Below are 21,725 nucleotides of genomic sequence, written 5' to 3'. Positions count from 1 at the left end.
AGCTTCATCTGTGTCATTATGGTACAGATAAAGTTGAATACAACAGTAGAGAAAGGAACTGACAGGTCATTCCTCCACTATTCAGACTATGTAAAGAATGAAGGTCCTGCTGGGACCTTTGGGTGACATTCTCAGGTCATAAGAATAGACAGTGGAAGAGAGTGAAGAGGAGCAAGACACAGGGAAGGTGTGGACATTCAGTGATATAGCAGAGCCCTACGTGTGTGTCTGCAGTGATGTAGTAGAGCCCTGCGTGCATGTCTGCGGTGACGTAGCAGAGCCCTGCGTTTGCTTCATGTAATGTTTTGAGAACATGGGTTGTTTTTTTTTTTTCCATCAAAAATGCTATTTATTATATAATTTAAATAAACACATTTTACAAATGTGTCTGGAGGAAACATCATTGCTATGAAGAATATCTCTGTGGTGTGACCTCTTTACATCATCTGGCATGAGTAGTCAATGGAAGTGGGGGAGGCGAAGTGTCAGCTGCCCTGGCCACAATTCTAGATCCTAAAAGCAGTTGTCGTATTTCAGATTTCTTCTACAGTAGTGGGTGCGATACAGTCCAGCATTAGGTTGTACATCTCATGCTTCTTGGTCTCTATTTCCAATTTCATCACTAAAGGACAAATCAAACAAATATATAGAAAATAATCTACAAAAGTTCCAAAACCGAGACCCAATGTCAGACTGTGGTGACTTTAGTACTGGGGTGGTCTTCCCTCCACTCCAGTTCTCCATTAGACTCTAAGACAGGAGATGGTGTTGACATGACCAAATCCGTGACCGCTTGACCGGTACTTGTCTCCACTTTGATGGTCTGAATTGTGGTATTGACCAAGACTTCTGTCTTCGTGGTAGTTAACATGATGGTCTCCTTAGAAGTGGCTGTCACCACCTTGGTGTCCATGTTTGGTACCTGTTGGACCATGTCATCTGGACTAATTATGGTCACCGAACTTTCTTTTTTGGGAAGCCAAAATGCGGCATAAAGGGGTTCAGAAAACGAGCCCTCAAACCTGTGCAGGAGTGTCATGGTGTCCTTAACCCCGTAAAATGCCACAGTACCTCTCTGGTAGTTGATATAGACTCCAATTCTGGAAAACTTTCCTGTCTTTAGTGGGGTCTCAACGTCACTGTGCCAGGCTGAAAAATCTTTACTATTCCACTTAATGGCCCACGAGAAATCATTTCCGATGATGGTGCTGTTACTTTCTGTCCCTTTCCGGTCAATACACTTGTAGGTCACACCGATGTAGAGGACCTCACCTTTGAACTCAACCTCAAAGTAATGGCGACCCACGTAAAAGCTTTCGTCACTCAGAACCTGACGCCAGTACTCAAATCTTTCTGGGTGCTCCGGGTACGACTGCTGCCACGGGGAGGCATTGTTCACTTTACGGTTGTTTTGCAGTAACCTCAGGAAGCAGTGAGCAGTCACCGGGTCCAGGGTGACATTCGTCTTATCTGCAATCACAAAAACATGAAATGTAAACATGGCGTTTAAGATAACTCCTAACAATAAGTTGTTTTTAGTGATCGTGGCATCAATGGGCTTCTCGTCTACAAGATCTTCTACTGATCGCTACATCCTGGCTCCTGGCATAAGTTATTTGCTCCCAAGGTTTATTTTTTTCTTGCAATCGGCTTCCGGTCTGGTGGCGGCTCTTTGCTGATGGGAAATTATATGGAGTCTGTATTTAGTGTTCAGCACACAGATATTGCTACAGGATGACTTTATGAGGTCGTAAAACTAACTCTGGAGCTGCGCTGAGCAAGTACATTAAATGACAATTAACCCCGGTGACCGCGCCTGGAAGAGCCTCATGTACTGAAACTGATAACAGGAGAGTGTGACCTACAAAGAACTGGGAGGATAAAGTTACACACTGGAATATCAAGTCCTTCTCAGAAATTTCCACTGCAGATAAGGATCATTTCTGAGGAGGAGATCTCATCTACAGTGCTCAAAAAAATAAAAGAGAAATTGACACATCGGATCTCAAACAAAAGGGAAGTTGAAAATCTTTACTGATATAAATTTTGCAATTTGTTGAGAAATTGAAAATGACAAATCACTGGTCAAGAGAAACTAAAATCATCAAATGAGGGCTAGTCATCAACCGAAACAAAGGTGGTCAAGAGAGTGATTGTGGTCAAGTGAGTGATAGTAGACCTTCAAGTCCAAAGTCATCAACAGAGACCAAAGTCATGAACTGGATTCCACCAAGGACAACATCTGCAAGGAGTTTGTATGTTCTCCCCATATTTGCGTGGGTTTCAACCGGGTTCTCCGGTTTCCCCCCACACTCGAAAGATATACTGATTGGGGCTCACAATCTACATTCCCTATGGGGACAGTGCCGATAAGGTCTGTAAAATTGTCTGAATTGTAAAGAGCTGCGGAATATATTGGTGCTATATATAAATAAAAAGATTATTATTCCAAGTCACCCCGAAACTGAAAGTCAAAAATTAGAATCGCAGGTAAATACAACATAATTGGTATCATTTTATCACGGCACATCGTAACGTGACTCAATAGTGTTTATGGCTCCCACGTGCTTGCACTCTCAGCAACTTCTGAACATGCTCCTCATGAGACGGTCTATGGTGTTCTTCCGGATACCCTTCTAGACTTTGGTGAGGGCATCAGTGAGCATCTGGACAGTCTGGGGCTCTACTTGGTCTCAGATGCCCTGATACATAATGTTTTTGGGGTTCTCAATTGGATTCCGGTTTGGGGAACATGACAGCTAACCAATGCCATCACTGCCTTCGTCATCCTGGAGCTCCCTACATACTCTGGTCATATGAGGCCGGGCATGGTCTTGCATCAAGAGAAAGAGAGCCCACGGCAACAGCGTAAGGTCTGAGGATTTCATCAACAGCAGCCAGGGTAACATTGGTTATCATGTGCAGAATTGTGCAGCCCTCCAGGGATATGCCTCTACAGACCATCACTGATCCATAACCAAACCAGTAAAACTGGATGATGTTGAAGAAGCGTAACATTCACCCGGTCTCTCCAGACTCTTTCACATCGGTCAGATGTGCTCAGTGTGATCCTGCTCATTTGCGAGAGGCACAATTCTGGTGTTCTCAGGATAATGCGAAATGAATTGCGCGGTGCTGAGCTGTGAGTACAGGTCCCACTACAGGACGGCAGACCCTGATGTGCTGGGTGTCTGACACTTTAGTCAGAAACATGAACACCTGTTGCCCATTGTAGGTCATTTTGTAGGGCTTTGATTTTGGTTTTTCTGCTCCTCCTTGTACTAAAGAACAGATGCCAGTACTACCCTTCTACAACCTTGTCCGGTTCTCCTTGTGTGACAACCCATGTCCTGGTATCTGCTCCATGTTCTTGAGATGGTGATGGGGTACACTTCTGGATGTACCATCCTGAAAGAGCCAAACTACCTGCGTAAACTCAGTGGGCTGTAGTTATCGCCTCATGCTACCATTAGCGATAAGGACACGAGAAAAAAAACGCAAAACTGTAGAAGAATCAGTCAGGAGGGGTCAGGAGAGGAGAAGTGTCTATGGCCACCACCTGCAAAAACATTTGTTTTTTTTCCACCGTTTTGGGGGTCGTCTCGCTGTTCCGCTCCACTGCTTAGGTTGTGATTTTCATTTCCATCAAAGCTGGTGACATTGATTCACAATCTCCACCCAACTGGACAGATCACTATCCCTAAGGTTTAATTAACTTAAGGTTATACTGTGATACAAGTGTTCCTTTATTTTTTGAGCAGTGTAAGTGCCACCTATATTACGGAGAGAGAATGGACATAGGGTGATCAGAGAGATTCATTTGAAAACAGAGTTGGTGCGAATCGACACAGGACCTGGTCCATCGGTAGTGTCAGTGATCAGGATGGGAGTCCTGAGAACCACCTAGTACCTGGCATGACGTCATCATTGCGGTGTGAAACACATGTGAAGGTGCGCCAGGCCGGCTAATCAAAAGAATAGTCGCAGATGCGAGAAAGTAGGAGGTGGTTCTTAGGTCTTCCGTCCAGGCTCCACAGATTATAGACTTGTCGATTCGACCCAACACTAATTAAAATGCCTCCCCCCCCAACTTCTACTGTTTCCATTTCCACATAAGACAAGGGTGTGACTTCAGTATCTCAAGGACGATACTATTTGCTCATAAAAATGTGCAAAATTCTAGCTTTTCAGATTAAAAATCTAAACTGCTATTGGTTGCCAGGAGGAGACAGCACATCAGAGTACTTACATTTCAGAAAGTCTTCTCTCGTTGAGGGGTCAGGAGCAGTTATCTTGTGGTTTTTCGAAAGAACTGCTGATACCATGGTCTTTATCCCAACGTCCTCTGCAAAAAAAAGGAAAAAAAAAATCATTGACCTTAAATCAACACTGCAGATAAAAGTAACATGACAAGTCCCGGGCCCGAGGCGGCAGACCCCGATATGAGAATTTAATCTTTCCTATTCTGATATATTGAGACAATTTTACTATTATGTATGCATTTTGACTTGGTGGAAAAAAGTAGATTTTTATTTAATAAACTTGCAAAAATATATATACGTCAGTCTTACAAGCCATCATTCATTTTTGTGAATTATTTTAAGTTTAGGTTGTGTTCCAACAAAATCAAGAAAAAAAAATACCTCTGGTAGCCACCAGGTGGCTGCAGTTTTTGATGTGCACATTAAAATCGAATTTCCTTTTTGACAAACTGTTTTGAAATCAACATTTACATAAAAAGTTGAACAATTGTTATACATATGTATGTCTATTAAAGTATTCACTCCCTTTAGGTGTGGTTGCTGGTTGTCCCTGTTCTTCTAACTTACTTGTCCTTCTCTTGTTTTATTTCAAGGTCGTGAAACTAATTTATCAAATTGCAATTTAAATATTTACTTCCCTGAACTTTTTGCCAGTAGCTTGTGGTCTGAACTCAGGCCAAAGCTCTAGATAAATTTATACCGTTGTTTAGGTTTTCTACATACTACAACTAACTTTATGCCAATATTTAAAGAGGGCAGGTCACCAGGTAAAAAAGTGTTTTCACTTATGTATTAAGAGAGCCGCGGTAATGAAGGTTTTTTTTGGGGGTGGGGGTTGCTTTTCTTTTTTGTTTGCTTGTTTGTTTTTTAAATCCATCATATTGTTCCGCCGCTTTTTTCTTTAGTGATGATTTTAATGGCCCTTCCTATGTGGATAATACGCACAGGATAATTATGTAGAACAGTCTATATGCATGCCCCCGAGGATCATGTGAGCAATACCTGCATGGGAAGGACCATTAAAATTCCCTCACCCTATTGGTAAAGACGATAAAAATTAGCATCACACCAAAAGGCCCATATCTCAAAATGTATGGCGGATTAAAAAAAATAAAAAATAAAAAAATAAAAATTCTAAATCAGAGGATCAGTGGGGATAAAATAAGAGAAAAAACTGGCCACTTGGGACAAGTTATCTTTAAAAAGCTAAAATGTTGCAGTGCAGAGGGTCCTGAGGATTATAAAACAAGTTCTGTCCCAGTTTACACTACTTCTCAGGCATTGTGACCCCAGCTCAGGAGACTTAAAAAGTTATTCAAATCTGGGACACTTATGGCATATCCTGCGAATGTGCCATAAACGTCCCATATACATTCTGAGATAACACATTTTTCAGCTTGTTTAATCACAGGAGTGATTGTTTCTACTGTGTCACCAGTCCTGGGAGCTCATAAAAAAATCAAGTCAGTGATGTAGCTTCAGCAGCTACTGAGCTCCTGGTAATACAGTAGAAACACTCCCGTGATAAAACAGGCAGGTAAATGTGTTCTCAGAAGGCAGAAGCTGTAAGCCCCTGGCTGTAATGTCTATATACTCACTTATCACAGAGGCGTATCTAGGGCGGGGCAGCCGAGGCATGTGCCCAGGGCGCAGCCCCGGGGGGGGGGGGGAGGGGGGGGGGAGCAGTCGGGTAACCTAATGCAGCGGTCCAATGTGTCTTCCCCTGCGGCTGCATTCTGCCGCCCCCCAGACTGTGATTCGGCTGATCTGTGAGCTGGCTGTCAAGCTGACAGCCGGCTCAGAGAAGCTGCAGCACGCCGGTTCCCAGTGATTGTACTTGTGTGTCTCAGATCCGAGTACAATTGAAGCTCTGACCCCGGGTCAGAACGACCCCAGCAGCATGCTCAGGTCATGTGGTCACGCTGCTGACGTCACTCGCCGGTGCCCAAAAGCATGAAGAACATGGGTGGTAAGTGCTGAAGACACCAAAGATTATTTGAGGGGGAGGGGGGCTTTTTCTGTGTGTGGGGTTGTATGTACTATGCGGGGGAGGATTTACTGTGGGGGTGTATATACGGTGTGTGGGGATGTATTTACTGTAACGGGGGGGGGGGGAAGATTTGACTACACAAGTGTGGGGAAAGGACAGGTACAGACACAGTATGGGGAGTTGGGGGGGATGTGTGAGGTGGCAGTATGGAAAGGGACAAGTTACATGTACTAGGAGGGAGGGGGAAATGTGTGAGGAGACTGTTGACGAGAATAGTGCAAGGGAACAGTATGGGGGGGTGAGTGTGAGAATAGAGACTGAGTAGTGTGTTGGAGAGGTAGCATGGGGGGACAGTGTAAGGTCACAGCCAAGAGGTGACAGTATGCCAAGGAGGGGGGATTGTGATGAGGGGGCACAGTAAAGAGACTGGGCCCTATAGGGGAGGACACAGTGTGAGAGGACAGTGTGAAGTGGGGGCCCAGTATGGAAAGGAGAGGGCAGTGTGGCAGGCATGTATCTTAAGAGGGACAGTGTGGGGGTGATATTTTGTGCAGGGAATATAGTGAGGAGCAATCTTTTTATTCAGTGGCTCAGCGTAGGGCAGACATTTTTATTCAGGAACATTATAATGACTATGCTATCTTTCATGGCACTGTGTGGGGATGTGCTGCAGAAGACCGCAGAAGATGGAAGTCTGCTGAGACGGGCTGTGAATGAGAAAAGTCATCGTGGCATCTGGACAAAATGGAGAAGAGAAAGATAACTCCAGAGGCAATATTTTTATTCATGTTCAGAGCATTAAAGGGATTTTCCAAGTTTGTGATGAGTCTGCAGTCATTCTATGTGACGACAGACTTCCGACTTCTCACAGTGCGCACAGCACCCTGTCAGGATTCTCTTGTGTCGGCGATTTGCATACATGTGGTCACATGCCGACTAGACAAGTATGGCCTCACTCAATGAAAACAAATTGAGCGAGTCTAGTCAGAATGTGGCCGGAAGTGTACAAATTGCATACTTGCGCAAGGGAGAATCCTAAAGGTGTGCAGTGCATGTGCTGTGAGAATTCAGAAACTTGCAGTCACCTAGTGTAACTGCAGATTTTCCTCTCAAACCTGTATGAGCCCTTTAATTATAAAATTAAGCCCTGTAGCCAATCCGGACAGAGTGTAATATACTTACTGTCAGGATTCAGCTCTGGTTCCAGCAGTCATCACATGTATACCTCAATCATATGCGATTTTCGTACTTATGGTAACGTGACAACGAGCTTCTCTTCCTGCTTCTCTGTTTTTCACTGAACTTTGAGAGAATTAGGAAGAGCAGCTTGTTGGCACATGACTAAGTGTACAAATCGCATATGTGCTTGGAGGAGGGGGAGGGGCAGGGGGGGGGGCGCCAATCTGAATTCTTGCCTTATGCTTCCCCCTGTCCAGGAGCTGTGATATGTGCAGGCCATGAACTGGAGCAGCTCTGCATGGGCAGACACTGCCATTACACAGTACATAACAGGGGCACATTTATACGATTTCAGCACAACAACATTTATTTTTAACATATTAAGCTCCACAACTGATAATTATTATTCCAATATCTGTTGATTAAAATGTACTTTGTTCTTGGGACAACCCCTTCAAGGGCAATTTGACTTCTTGTGTTAAAGACCCCCATTACCTTCCTTAGCAAACTCCTGAAGGTCATCAGTGTACGACGTTTGCAGGTCATTAATAACTTTTTTGGTGGAATCATTCACCACTTTCCTGATCCCCGACAGCTTGTCTATTAGTCCGATGTAAACGCTGGGAAGGGTGTCGTCTCCCGTCGCCTTCTTAAACTCGCAATATTTCTGCGGAAACCACAAAATAACGGTAGAAATTTTTCAAAACATTTTTAACAATTTCATAATTTAAATATATATGGGTAAGGACAACAAAAACTAAAGGTATTAATGAAGTGGCCCAAATTTCCAGAGTCAAATCCGCATGTCCTTTAAAATGACCCCTGACCACGTAAAACCTCATTTCATTTTTGCTTTGAGTATTTCTGGAAATACATAAATATACAAAAAAAAATTAAAGTGATTGTCATCTTTTGGGGACTTTTTTTTTTCTTACTTAAATGCATGTATTAGTGGCTAAAAATCATTTTCATAATCGGGTTTCATTAAAGGTTTTGAACCATTTATCTTCTACAGCCTCTGTGTTAACGAGAATCTGTCAATGAGCTAGTTCTGATGGTCCAATGGGAGAGTTTCTAACACATAATGGTTTTGTGTTTTTTAAAGGTCCTGTCAACTGATTTGTAACCACAAACCACATCAAAATTAAATGTGCCAAGGAAACAAGGAGCCTGTAAAAGCCAAACGGTGCAAAATTTTTGATGTAACAAAATTTCAAAAGTTATTGGGAAGCTGAGTGAAAGCATACAAGGACTTATCATTGCCTCAATGTTCACGCGTTTCATACCTGAAGGAAACAGAAGTCACTTGAGTGATCTGCAATCCCCTCCACCTTGGCTTTAATCTTCCGAAGTTCATTGCATTTCTGCTCTAGGTGGGTCTTAATACCGTCGGCCTGGTTGATGGCCGCTCGCTCTCGTTGTTCCAGGAACTCCAGCACTTTGGAATGAGCCTTCTTCACCGCATCATGAAGTTCTTCGAATTGCACATCTGTTGCTCGTTTTGCTTCCGCTACGGAGTTCTGCAAATATGCAAAAAGAGAATGGCTCTATCAAAATTCAGTAACATCTGATGACATGTGACACTAAGTGATTGCCTTGCCGTATAGTCAATCCATGACAAAAAAAGTCATTGGAGCTTGCGTACGCCATTGCAATATGACCTTCAACCAGACTTTCCAACTTGAGCCAGTTGGCATCTAGGACATTTGTTTTCAGAAGGTTTCTGCAGGACACAGATTTGGTGACTCTTCTGGGAATCCGGGAAAGTTTCCATCACGTCAATTCTAGCATGGCAATGTCAATGAGATAGTTGACCATGTCCATCAAGACTCCCCCTCCCCTTCTTAATTTTTAACAATGCTCCTCCAAATTTGCAAGCAAAAGCCTTTATGAAGTACCTCCAAAAGAAGAGGACTAGACCGACTCCAAGAACACCAGGTTTGACATATGTCTGATCCATACATTTTGCACAACAAATGGTGGATCTGACCACCATACTTAAACAGTGGAGTTACCAGCCTTAAAGGAAATCTGTCAGTAGGATAAACCCTCCTTAGCCGTCTATATGGACATGCAGGTCAAGCTGAATAAAATGATACCTTGACATCTCCAATCCAATGCATTATTCCAGAGAAATCCACGTTTTTCTCTGGAATAGATCTCCCTGCGAATTTGCCTCCAGAGCTTATTTTTTTCAAAAAAGGGGGGGGGGTTGCCAGTGTGAGACATGTAGATCTAGAGAGCAGAGTGTCAGTCATTACATGTCTCACACTGGTAACACACACTTTCAATTAAAATAAGCTTTATAGGCAGATTCTCTGGGAGATCTATGACCAACCCTTAGATCTTAACAGCTCATATTAAGAAATAAAACTTGGATTTCTTTGGAACAAGAGATCGAATCGCAGATATCAAGGTATCATTTAATTCAGCTTTCTATGACCTACATGTGCATATAGACTGCTTAGCGGTAAAAAAATGTTTTTAGGCATAGTTTGTTTGAAAATAACAAAATGCATACTTACCTTCCAGTAGTCCCTCGGATCCAGCACTTGTTGCTACAGACACCGGAAGTAGTGTGTGCTCCGATGAGAAGTCACAGCAACGGTGCAGCCTGTGATGGGCTGCAGCAGTCTGGGGACTGCTGATGATTCTTCGATGACAAGCTCCTTTAGTCACCTGATTTCTGCAGCCAATCACAGGCTACAATGTGGCTAAGACTTCCAAATAGAGCAAAGAAAACTTCCAGAACCGGTGAGACCTCTGGAGTGACATGTGCTGTATCCAGGGAGTCCTTGGAAGGAGAGTATGCCTCAGTTTGTTATTTTCAAACAATTTATGTAAAAAATTTAGTCTCATCTAAGCCCTTAAAACCAGTAAACACTTTGCTTTTTCTAGGAGAACGTCTGCAGTTGTCTTCAATTGCAATACTTGACTTTTTTTTTTTTTGAGAAAGTCTCAAAAGGCGAAGTTCCTGCGACGAGCTTTTTGGTAAGTTTTTGACATTGCACATTTTCTGCAGCATTTCTGCACCCATTAAGTGAGATAGGTGACCTGCATTTTTCAAAACTACTCAACGTCAAAAATTCATCATGGGAACCTAGCCTAATGGTACACAATGAGAAGTGACCTACAAAAAATTCTATTAAGTTCGAAATTTCCAAAACATGGCTGCTTTCTTCTAAAAAACAGTAACACACTAGAAGGGAATGACTTTAAGCTGTAATACCCGACATAAGTCCTTGGTGTGCTGATGTTTTTGGAAAAATGCAAAAAACAACAAAAAAAAACAAAAAAAAAAAACACACACCTTTTAATGCTGTACAATCCCCGTTCAAATGAGGATTTTGACTACTCCCTTATGTTCTGATCAAAGTTTGGACAGATTGGCATCTTTGGTCTCTCAAAGTTTGGCTATCAGCCCCTGTAAAGTCGTTTCCGTAGACGATTGTTCGACTACCTGTATAGATGTTGTGTTAGCCTCCAGTTTGACGATCGAATGTTCTGCACATTTCAGCTTCGATTCGTATTCCGTGACTATCTCTTGAACTTCTGCCTGGAGGAATGAAAGAGGATACAAGTTATTCACCGATGCGTGCAAGAGGATCCACTAAAGTATTTTGAATGCACAAGTCTCCAAAGGAAGTTGAGAAAAACAAAAGAAGCTTCTCCACAAAATACATCTTGCCCAGTCCCCTCCAACAGAGGCACAAGGTGAGAACAACTTAACTCTAATCTAACCTCATTTGCTAATTGGTAGGATTATATCAATGTGGTTTTCTTGTGATGTTTCTTCAGGAGCGCAGCGCTCCTCTACCTCTTGACTTCCCGCTTGCTTAGGATAACATGTGCTTCTGAAGGTTGACACTTTGGGACAGCCGGTCCGTCACACCGCTGGTCAAAACTTCGCACTCTCCAATGCCGATATCAGAGATAGTTTTGTTTCTGTGGCTTCGGAGGAGCACAGGGGGACTGAAGTTGACCAGATCTAGCAATCTGGCTAGCTTCTGAGCAGCACTTACAAGCTGCAAAGCAAAGAGCTTGCAAGTGCTGCTCTCCTTTCTTAGGAAAATGGCTAACACTGATAGACTGCAAAGGTGGTCAGTAATCTAGGCTGCAAGATTTAAACTATACAATTACAAATTCCAGCGTTGTTTTTGCAATTTTAGCCATTTAAACAAGATGAGAAATCTTTTAATGAGATGAGCGGATTTCTTCTCGCCTCCACGATCCAGGTCGGTGCACTCTGGCCATGGAAAGGAGCTGCACGAATTCCGTGTGCTTCCATGTTCCCAGGCGCAGCACTTGATTCGCCAGTCTGGCTTTGTGTCAACTGTGCGGCATACAGGTGATGTCTCGCCAGCTCGGCTAATCATAAGCAGAGTCTGGGATCCAGGAGGTTAAGGAAATTTGTGAGTTCCTTCCTATGGCCAGAGACCATGGACCTGGGCTGTGGATGCAAGGAGCAATCTGCTCATCTCATATTGGTACCTGATCGGGACGTGATGAAAGAATAATTAGTAGCTAATTGGCTTGGAATAATGGTGGGGAACTCCACCCGAAACCAATTAGGTGAGCAGTTCCTAATAAGGATTGGTTGACTCATTCCTCATTTCTACATATCCTTCTGACAGATTCTTAGCTGGGCTTACCTTTCCCAGGGAGCAATGAATCAGTTCGCTGCCTTAGCCCTGTACTCTTGCTAAGGCAAAGTGGCTTCTTAGGTGCTGGATGCCAAATGGTGCACTGAGAAAAAAGCTCCGGTAGCCCACCGTCATGTATACCTCTGGACTATGCTTATTACTACAAGTTAAGCGGTTGGTTTGGCACCTAAAGTATATTTTCTAACTATCCATCCCTATATTCTAATCAGTTTTGTAATTTGCTTTATTACACAACACCCTACACTTCTTATCCTGATAATCTCTAAAATGTGTTTTTTTATTGTACTTCCGGTGAGGTTTCAAAATGAAAGGAGTCTCAAACGTGATGTCAAAGGAGGCTGAAGCTGCACTTACAACTCCGTAACGTCCATTGCCCCTCCTGAAACAGGACATCACGAGGGGGCAGAGCTGCAGTTACTCACTAGTTTCTTGCTGCCACTGTGGCAGAAGCGAGTGCAGTGTCGGCTCTCTGCTTCTAACTCCACCACAAATAGTCATCAGGGGGCAGCGCTGCACTCACAGCTTCTATCACTGCCCCCTGATGACTGTTCATTTGAAGGCAGTGGTAGAAGCGGTGGGGTGGCGCTTGTGTCACTCACTGCTTCTATCTCTGCCCCCTGATGACATCTTCTTTGATAGAAGCTAAGTGGCGGCAATAGAAGCAGATCTACCACAACATGCATCACCCAGGATTCAGGACGTTTTCAGAGGGAGACGATCCAATAAACTGTAGTAAGTAACTGCAGCACTGCCCCTGATGATGTCTTGTTCCAGGAGGGGCGATGGACATTGCGGGAGCAAGTGCAGACCCAGTCACCTGTGACGTCACGTTTGAGACTCCTCTCAAATGAAACGTCACAGGGAGTACAGTAAAAAAAACAAATTTAGGGAATGGGTAGATAGGGAGGAGTGTAGGATTGTGGGGAATGTTATAACAAAAAAAAAAAATGAAACGTTTGCTGTGGCGATACAGCTTATAATCTTAATCAGCCAGACGATTAGATTTGTTAAGCCAAGAGAAATACATTAATGTGTTTATGTTGACTTGTAAATGTATGTGTATTTCTGTGGCTGGTCAAGCAGGACATACTATTATGTATAAAACTAAATGTTGACTTCTCTTCATTTGGAAACAATGCTGTATGTTAATATGCTAATGACATTGTACTAAAAGCCAGCTAGATGTTGATTTGAAGAATCCTCTCCTTTACCAACTATGTAAATTGATTAAATGCACAAACAATGAGACCCGAGCCCTGTGGAAGGATATCATCCCTAACCCTTGACCTGTGGATGTGTACTTAAAAAGGAGATATGCTTCTGTAGCAGTCAGACTTGAAACAGAGAATCAAGGAGCATCAGAAAGACTTTACAAGGAGAATGAGAGACATCCTTCAGGACAGTAGATGGATAGCATGGCGGCTCCATCTAAAGAGACACAAATTTGTATTCTACATGATTTCGTCCTAAGGGTATACTGCCCTGACTGGAAAGATACGGATCTGCTCCATTGACCATCAGAGAGCCCATGGATACATTTGGGGAGACCAGGTTGGGATGATGAAGTCACCTGGCCCCATGGATATGTTGTTTTGGGGTTGCCAGGTGGGACCCTCCGGTTGCCTGGAACCAATGGAGACGTTCGGAGAAGCCAGATTGGGACCAGCCTGTCATCTGGCCCCATGGAAACTCTCGGAGAGGCCAGGGTGGGACCCTTGGGTCTCCTGGCCTTGTACCTCGATGGACTGCTAGCTTCCTAAGCTTGTCGCTACCTTCTCTCTGTGGGGACCCGCCAGAAACGGGGGCCGCTGGTTGAGGTAGTTGGCCCTGGAAGTCCTAAAGTCGCAGCTGTTCTATCCCAGGCGGGCCAGTGGAGGGGCGAGGACTGTGTAATGGTGTACCATCTTGGGTATTTGCTGGGACTGTTCTATGTGTTTATTGTCCACTTTGTGGTTCAATAAAGTATTGCCACACTGTTTTACCCTCACCCTGTGTTGTCTGAGTAGTATTATGCTCACTGAAGACTCAGTCTTCACATTTGCCATTTGAGGAAAAATGGTTGTCATCACTTTGTGCTACTGTTTGATGAAACAGTTTTAACATAGTCACAAACTGCAACATCCCTGTGTTGAGCATAAACAGTACTCTGGTCTCTTCCGTACCGTCACCCCGTATGGGGACGCCGACATTAATAAGTAGTTATTGACTTTTGGAATCCTCACGTCTGGAGGATAATTAGCACCTACTGTAACTTGTCCGGTGCGCAGCTGCTTCATCTTATAACTTTATAGCCATTGATTACAGACGTGGGAACATGTACTAAGATATGAGGGGCAGTGAGACGTATGAGAGATTATAAAATGTGAGAGAATTGTGCCAGGGGCTTAAATAGCAAGAGTGACATTTAAGGGTCTTTCCACTTCTCCAAAAAGATGGTCACCAAATTATAGAAATCTTGTAAAATTACAAGTCTAATAGAAGTCACCCTCATGGGCTCCAGCGTGGACTCTGATACTGCTTCTGTGTCAGTGTTTCGGCTGCAGCGGTTACATCACGTTGACAGCTTACCACACCGCTGCAGCCAGTCACTCAGCTCCGCGGCTCTGTCTATATAGACAGCATGACCAGGTAGGTACTATCTGATTTTGTTATTTTATACGAGTTCCATCATTTGGGGACCACTTTTTAAAAGTGGAAAATCCATTTAAATAGAATATGTCAGCAGGGTTTTTGCTATGTAATCTGACAGCACCATGATGTAGGGATTCCAGCGATGTGTCACTTAGCTTACTGGGTGAAGCAGTTGTGATAGAATCATAGTTTTCTCTGCTGCAGATATCGGAAGGCTGAGCTGTGTATAATCCCGCACCATCACTGATTGGCAGCTTTCTGTGTACACTGTATATTGACTTAAAGCTGCTAACCAGTGGTGGGGAAAGGGCTGGACCAGGAGGCACAAGACTCTACGTCCTGTAGTGATAATAGACGGATTTTAATGAAACAGCAAAACGCAGCCCAGCAAGTGACATCACTGGGATCAGTGTCTCTGCCCCTACATTATGCTGCCCTCAGATTACACAGCAAATACCTAGAAACTGTTTTTTTTATTAGAGGAATTTATCAGGCAACACACAATACCCAATTATATAAAGCAACAATTGGGTTAGTGCTAGTGTCCTGACCCAATGCAAATTAGTTGTTTTTAAGCATATTTATGTATATGACCAGCAGTACATGCTTTTGCAAAGTGTTATAGTAGCTATATTCTTGTACACAGGAGGCAGTATTATAGTAGCTATATTCTTGTACACAGGAGGCAGTATTATAGTAGCTATATTCTTGTACACAGGGGGCAGTATTATAGTAGTTATATTCTTGTACACAGGGGGCAGTATTATAGTAGCTATATTCTTGTACACAGGGGGCAGTATTATAGTAGCTATATTCTTGTACACAGGGGGCAGTATTATAGTAGCTATATTCTTGTACACAGGGGGCAGTATTATAGTAGTTATATTCTTGTACACTGGGGGCAGTATTATAGTAGTTATATTCTTGTACATAGGAGCAGTATTATAGTAGTTATATTCTTGTACATAGGTGGCAGTATTATAGTAGTTATATTCTTGTACATAGGTGGCAGTATTATAGTAGTTATATTCTTGTACACAGGGGGCAGTATTATAGTAGTTATATTCTTGTACACAGGGGGCAGTATTTATCTGATATTACATTTCATGAATTTGGCACCTTAAGGCTGTGTGCCCACTATGCGTTTTTCAAGCAATTTTGCTGCGGAATTTCCGCAGCGTAAATGCTTGCAAAACGCTTGGTAATCCGTGCCCCATGATCCCCAATGAAAATCTGCATGTTCTGTGCCCATGCTGCGGAATTTTCCTTGCAGAAAAATCCGCAGCATGTCCATCATTTGTGCGTTTCTGCATGCGGATTTGAGGTCCCAATGCATTTGAAAAACGCAAGTCAAATCCACATGTAAAAACGCGTGTAGAATCTGCAAGAGTTTTTACTGCCAAGAACACGCAGAAACGCTGCGGAAATTTTCTGCTTCAATTCTGCATCGTGGGCACATAGCCTAAACATTTGAACTTCACCTTCATCTCTGGGTTTGTGGATACAGATAATAACAGTCATTTTCCTTGTGGACAAGCATCATCATGTCAGGCGTTGTCATCCGGACACATCCTGCATATACTTGTTCAGGCATCCATAAATTTTAGAACATTTTGGCTATACTATACATTGGGTAATTATTATAGATCAGCATACATTTTCCACGTACATGAAAAGTTCTAGATTTTTTTATAAAATGCATCTTATGATATACTTGATTAAAAGTGAAATATAAAGTTACAGCAGATACATTTTTTTCTGCTTTGTGAGACCTTGAATTGTTACACAGCCCCCATTCCTTCCAAGTTTTGGGGGTACCACTTGTCGACGTGAAGAACCCCCTTTAGTTCTTACCTCCACCTGCTTTCTTGCTTTCACACAAAGAATTGGGTCATGGTCTTTGTGGTCGCTCGTGGCACATTCTTCACAAATACACATCAGGTGCTCCTTACAGAACCACTCCAGGGGTTTATTATGGATGCTGCAGGATCTCAAGGCGGCTTCATTCACGGGGGGCACCAGCTGATGGGAGAGCAGCTTGGGATTATCTATGTGGGGTCTGAGGTGGGCAGCGCAGTAATTGACCATACACGTAAGACAAGTCTTCAGTGCCTTCACTTTGGTCTCCATGCAGAAGTCACACCAAACCTCGTCACCCGTCAGCGCCTCAATTTTCTCCGTGGATGGATCATCTAATATTCCCGATTCTCCACCTTCGGAACCAGGAACAGTTAGGGTTCTCATCTCCTCTACGGAGTGGCTTTTGGCCACCTTGCTCTCCTCGTGGTGGGCCGTGGATGAGATTTCCACGCAGCTTTGGCATTTGGAAACCGGCTTGGAGTTTATCCCTGTTTCAGCCATGTTCAAGAAACTCCCAGCTCCAGTCACAAACTTTTCTGCTTTCTCTCCAGCTGAAGATCAGGTTCACAGATGGCCACACCTGACTGAGTAACCGAGCCCGAAGCATTTAACCGGTTGGGTTCCGGAGAGCAGTGCCAATAGATAATCCCACATGACTGGGCTTCCTTCATTTTAGTCATGCGCTCCTTCGGCAAACAAACTGTGTGTGAATTTTAGCAATTGTAAAAACAAGGACGTGGACAATACTGACATCAGCTGGTTTACAAGAAGAACAAGTCCTGGAATTTGCCAAGTGTAAAGTGCAGAATTCATTCTAACCTTGGTAGATAAGAATGCAAATAAAAAGTGCAACATTCCTGAAATTAAAGGGGTCTGAGAAAGCTGAAAAATTACCCCCCAATAATCACACACTTTGCCGTATGCAAAAATGGTAGCTTTTAGGCTAATCCTACCTAAAAGTGGAATCATTCCTGAATTGTTTGGGAAGGGACATCCATGAGTGGTCCCAATTTTGGCAAGTATTTGATCACTATTGGTCACTGTGGACATTTCCATCGACCCCATAGACATTTAAATGGAGCAGCCGGGCACATGCCAGGACAGCTCTACTCTTCCTCTGGGCAATTGAGAGGAAATGAAATGTGTCATGGACACCTCAGCTGCTCCTCCTGTTCTGTATGATTTGGGACCTCCAGCAAATTGGTCATTAATATGGTCCTCAGGTTGTCTGTAGTGTTGTATCTCAGCCCAATTTAACTCAATGGAGCTCAGCTGCAATACCAGACGCAACCTGTGAACATGGGTGGCGCTGTTTTTAGAAGAAAGCAGTCATTTTATAGTAAATTCTGAACATATAATCACCTGAGGACCAAATTCTGAGACTGCACCACTTGGACTTTCAGATTACATCATTTTTTGTACAGATGCAAATCACTAAATACATCAATGCCCATATATCTGCACCTGGTGCCGATGCCAAATCAGTCCTAATACCGTACTTTCTAACCCTTTTTAAAAGGAGACCTTACAAACTTGCAAAAGGGTCAGCAGGTGTCATGCTAAGAGTGTATACAACAGAAGTAAAGTCTCGGTGGGCTTCTACCACTGTCCAGGTGGTAATCAGGATTGGGCTTTAGCAAATGGTGTGACTGGTTTTGCTTCATCTTGACTCCATGTTCTCGAGAGGAGAATCCCATCTGTAGGACCCACATCTATCAGACACTTATGTCATAACCTGACAATATGTCAGAAATGTACCATGGGATCACCCCATCGTTAGTGGTGCGATGAGTCCGAGGGTCCTTTGATGTGAGGAATTTGTGGTGTCTCGGTCAGTGGTGACTCCATCTTTCACGTGACACAATTGCTGTATGGGTTCCAGCGGCCGCCTGTCCTGGTTCTGGTCCAAGCTTCCTGTCCACAACTTCCTGGACATCCTGTTCGGAGGACGTCCCATTGCCCAGATCTCTGCAGACAGTGACTTTGTAGAGATATTCTGTTTTCTTAGAGACGTATGATTTCCCCTACACCCCAGGCGATCATTATACACATCTATAGACAACTGCATTTCTTTTAGTCCAGCAGCCAATGGTCCAGAAAACCGAATAACCAGAAGTTCCAAAAATAGTCCCATGTTATTATCAGGCGGTGCAGGACTTACTGCTCCCATATAACCCCCGTGTGGAGGAAGAGGGCGTTGCAGGAATTCCATAGGTACTAAGTGCTCCTGGCTGCATTAGTGGGGGGGGGGGGTCAGTAATAAGTTGTGTTATGGGGGCACAGTGATAGGGCTTATTATTAGGACACAGTGGGTGAATATATTATGGGGGCACAGTGAGTGGATGTGTTATAGTGGCACAGTGGGTGGATGTATTATTTTGGGGGCACAGTGGGTGGATATATTAATGGGTAGAGTGTGTAGATGTGTTTTATGGGGGAACAGGAGGTGACTGTTTTATGAAAGCACAGTACCTGGATGTATTCTGGGAGATTCGTATTAGGCTGTGTAATGGAGGCATAGGGCTTATTATTAGGGCACAGTGGGTGGAATTGTTATGGGGACACACTGGCTGAATGTATTATGGTAGCACAGTGGCTGAATATTATGGGGGGGCACAGTGACTGAATATTATGGGGGAGCACAGTGGCTGAATATTATGGGGGTACAGTGGCTGGATATTATCGGGGTTCAGTGGCTGAATATAATGGGGGTACAGTGGCTGAATATTATGGGGGTACACTGGCTGGATATTATGTGGGTACAGTGGCTGGATATTATGGGGGTTCAGTGGCTGAATATTATAGGGACACAATGGCTGAAAGTTATGGGGGTACAGTGGCTGGACATTATGGGGGCACAGTGGCTGGATATTATGGGGGTACAGTGGCTGAATATTATGGGGGGCACAGTGGCTGAATATTATGGGGGTACAATGGCTGAATATTATAGGGGTACAGTTGCTGGACATTATGGGGGTACAGTGGCTGAATATTATGGGGGTACAGTGGCTGAATATTATAGGGGTACAGTGGCTGGACATTATGGGGGTACAGTGGCTGAATATTATGGGGGCACAGTGGCTGGATATTATGGGGGTACAGTGTCTGAATATTATAGGGGTACAGTGGCTGAATATTATGGGGGCACAGTGGCTGAATATTATGGGGGTACCGTGGCTGGAAATTATGGGGGTACAGTGGCTGAATATTATGGGGGTACAGTGGCTGGATATTATGGAGGTATAGTGACTGGATATTATGGGGGTACAGTGGCTGAATATTATGGGTGTACAGTGGCTGGACATTATGGGGGTACATTGGCTGAATATTATGGGGGGCACAGTGGCTGAATATTATGGGGGTACAGTGGCTGGATATTATGGGGGTACAGTGGCTGAATATTATGGGGGTACAGTGGCTGAATATTATGGGGGTACGGCAGCTGGATGTTTTATAGTGGAACTGTGTTAGGTTTTGTTATGGGTGCACAGTGGGTGGATGTGTTATGGGGCACAGTGACTGGATGTATTATGGGGGCAGGGTGGATAAATGTGTTATGGGAGCACAGCGGGTGGATGTATTATGGGGCACAGTCAGCAATGAGTCATGGGGCACAATGGGTGGATGTCTTATGAGGGAACAGCAGGTGGATGTATTATGGGGGCACAGGGAGTGGATGTGTTATGGGGGCACACTGATATGGCATATGGGCACAATGGGTGGATATGTTATGGGGACACAGCAGGTGGATGTGTTATAAAGGCAAAGTGCAAGGGCTTATTTTGGGGACATGGTAGCGGAATATTATGAGGGCACAGTGGCTGGATGTATTATGGGGGCACGGTGGCTGGATCTATTATTGGGCACAGTGCCTGAATGTCTTATGGGGTCACAGTAGCTGAATATTTTGGGGGTACAGTGGCTAAATGTATTATGAGGGAATTGTTATGAGGGCACAGTCATAGGGCTTATTATTAGGGCACAGTGGGTGGATGTGTTATAGGGTAATAGTGGGTAAATGTGTTATGGGAGCACAGTGGGTGGATGTATTATGGGGACACAGCAGGTGGATGTGTTATGGGGGCACAGTAGGTGGTTGTTATGGGAGCACGGTAGCTGAATGTGAAATGTTGGAACTGTATTAGGCTGTGTTCTGGGGCATAGTGATAGGGCTTATTATTAGAGTGCAGTGGGTAGATATGTTATGGGGCACAGTTATAGGCCTTATTATGAGGGCACAGTTGGGTGAATGTGTTATAAGGACACAGTAGGTGACGGTTTTATGGAAGCACAGTAGCTAGATGTGTTAAGGGGGAACTGTATTAGGCTGTGCTGTGTGGGCACAGTGATAGGGCTTATTATTAGAACATGGTGGCTGGATGTACCATTATTGGCACCCTTTTTTTCATAGCGCCCTTTTTCATAGCACCCTTTTTTCATAGACTGTACAATATATTCAGAAATAAATGGAAATGTACCAAATTTATATCCTCAGAATTATTTCATTAGTGGTCCAAAATAATACAACAATAAAACATTGTTTTTCAACTTTGATTTCGCAATTTCAAAGAAGAAACAGAATAAACAGCATGTGCAGCAATAAAGGCACCCCTAATTAATACTTGTTGCACATCCTTCGGCATTGCTGACAGCCTCCAAACGATTCTTGTAGCCATCTATAAGCTTCTTGCTCTTCTCAGCTGGAATTTTCTCCCATTCTTCCTTTGCAGTTTGTTCAAGCTCTTGAATATTTGTAGGATTCTTTTTCCCAATGGCAGATTTCAGCTCACCTCAAAGAGTTTCAATGGAATTGAGGTCAGGACTCATTGCTGGCCATTTTAAAACAGTAGATTTTTTCTTTTTCACCCGTCCTGTGTATTTTTGGATGTGTGCTTTGGGTCACTGTCTTGCTGGAGGCCCCATGATCTTCGACTCAAACCAAGTTTTCTTACACTGGGAAGGCCATTTAGCTCTAAAATTTCTTGATAATTCTCTGATTTCATGATTCCTGTGATACGGTCAAGACTTCCAGTACCAGACACGGCAAAGCAGCCCCACAGCATTATGGATCCTCCACCATGTTTAACTATTGGCAAGGTGTTCTTTTCCTTACAAGCTTCATTGCTCTGTCTGTAAACA

At 43.7% G+C, this 21,725-nt stretch overlaps 1 protein-coding gene across 1 annotated transcript; it reads right to left on the bottom strand.

Moving 5' to 3' along the window:
* Positions 1–318: 318 nt before the first annotated feature.
* Positions 319–17,246, bottom strand: TRIM16 (tripartite motif containing 16). The gene is made up of 6 exons (XM_073682425.1): positions 16,581–17,246; positions 10,892–10,987; positions 8,718–8,951; positions 7,927–8,098; positions 4,250–4,345; positions 319–1,470 (listed from the first exon to the last, which is right to left on the bottom strand). The coding sequence occupies exons 1-6, from the start codon at positions 17,085–17,087 to the stop codon at positions 689–691; spliced, it is 1,887 nt and encodes a 628-aa protein (XP_073538526.1). The 5' UTR covers positions 17,088–17,246; the 3' UTR covers positions 319–688.
* Positions 17,247–21,725: the final 4,479 nt, after the last annotated feature.

This window comes from Phyllobates terribilis, unplaced genomic scaffold, assembly GCF_046119375.1.
Source record: "Phyllobates terribilis strain yellow unplaced genomic scaffold, ASM4611937v1 Scaffold_5__5_contigs__length_657084704, whole genome shotgun sequence".
In the NCBI taxonomy this organism is placed as follows: Eukaryota; Metazoa; Chordata; class Amphibia; order Anura; family Dendrobatidae; genus Phyllobates; species Phyllobates terribilis.
The sequence above is the reverse complement of the archived record's forward strand: the minus strand, read 5'-3'. Positions and strand labels throughout refer to the sequence as shown.

What these genes read in the sequence shown, in the direction of transcription:
- TRIM16 (XM_073682425.1), bottom strand. Translation starts at nt 17,087, where the DNA reads ATGGCTGAAACAGGGATAAACTCCAAGCCGGTTTCCAAATGCCAAAGC. An exon ending in CTAACACAACATCTATACAG is followed by an intron (nt 8,952 to 10,891) that starts GTAGTCGAACAA and finishes GCATATTTGCAG; the next exon opens with AACTCCGTAGCGGAAGCAAA. An exon ending in GTGACTTCTGTTTCCTTCAG is followed by an intron (nt 8,099 to 8,717) that starts GTATGAAACGCG and finishes TGGTTTCCGCAG; the next exon opens with AAATATTGCGAGTTTAAGAA.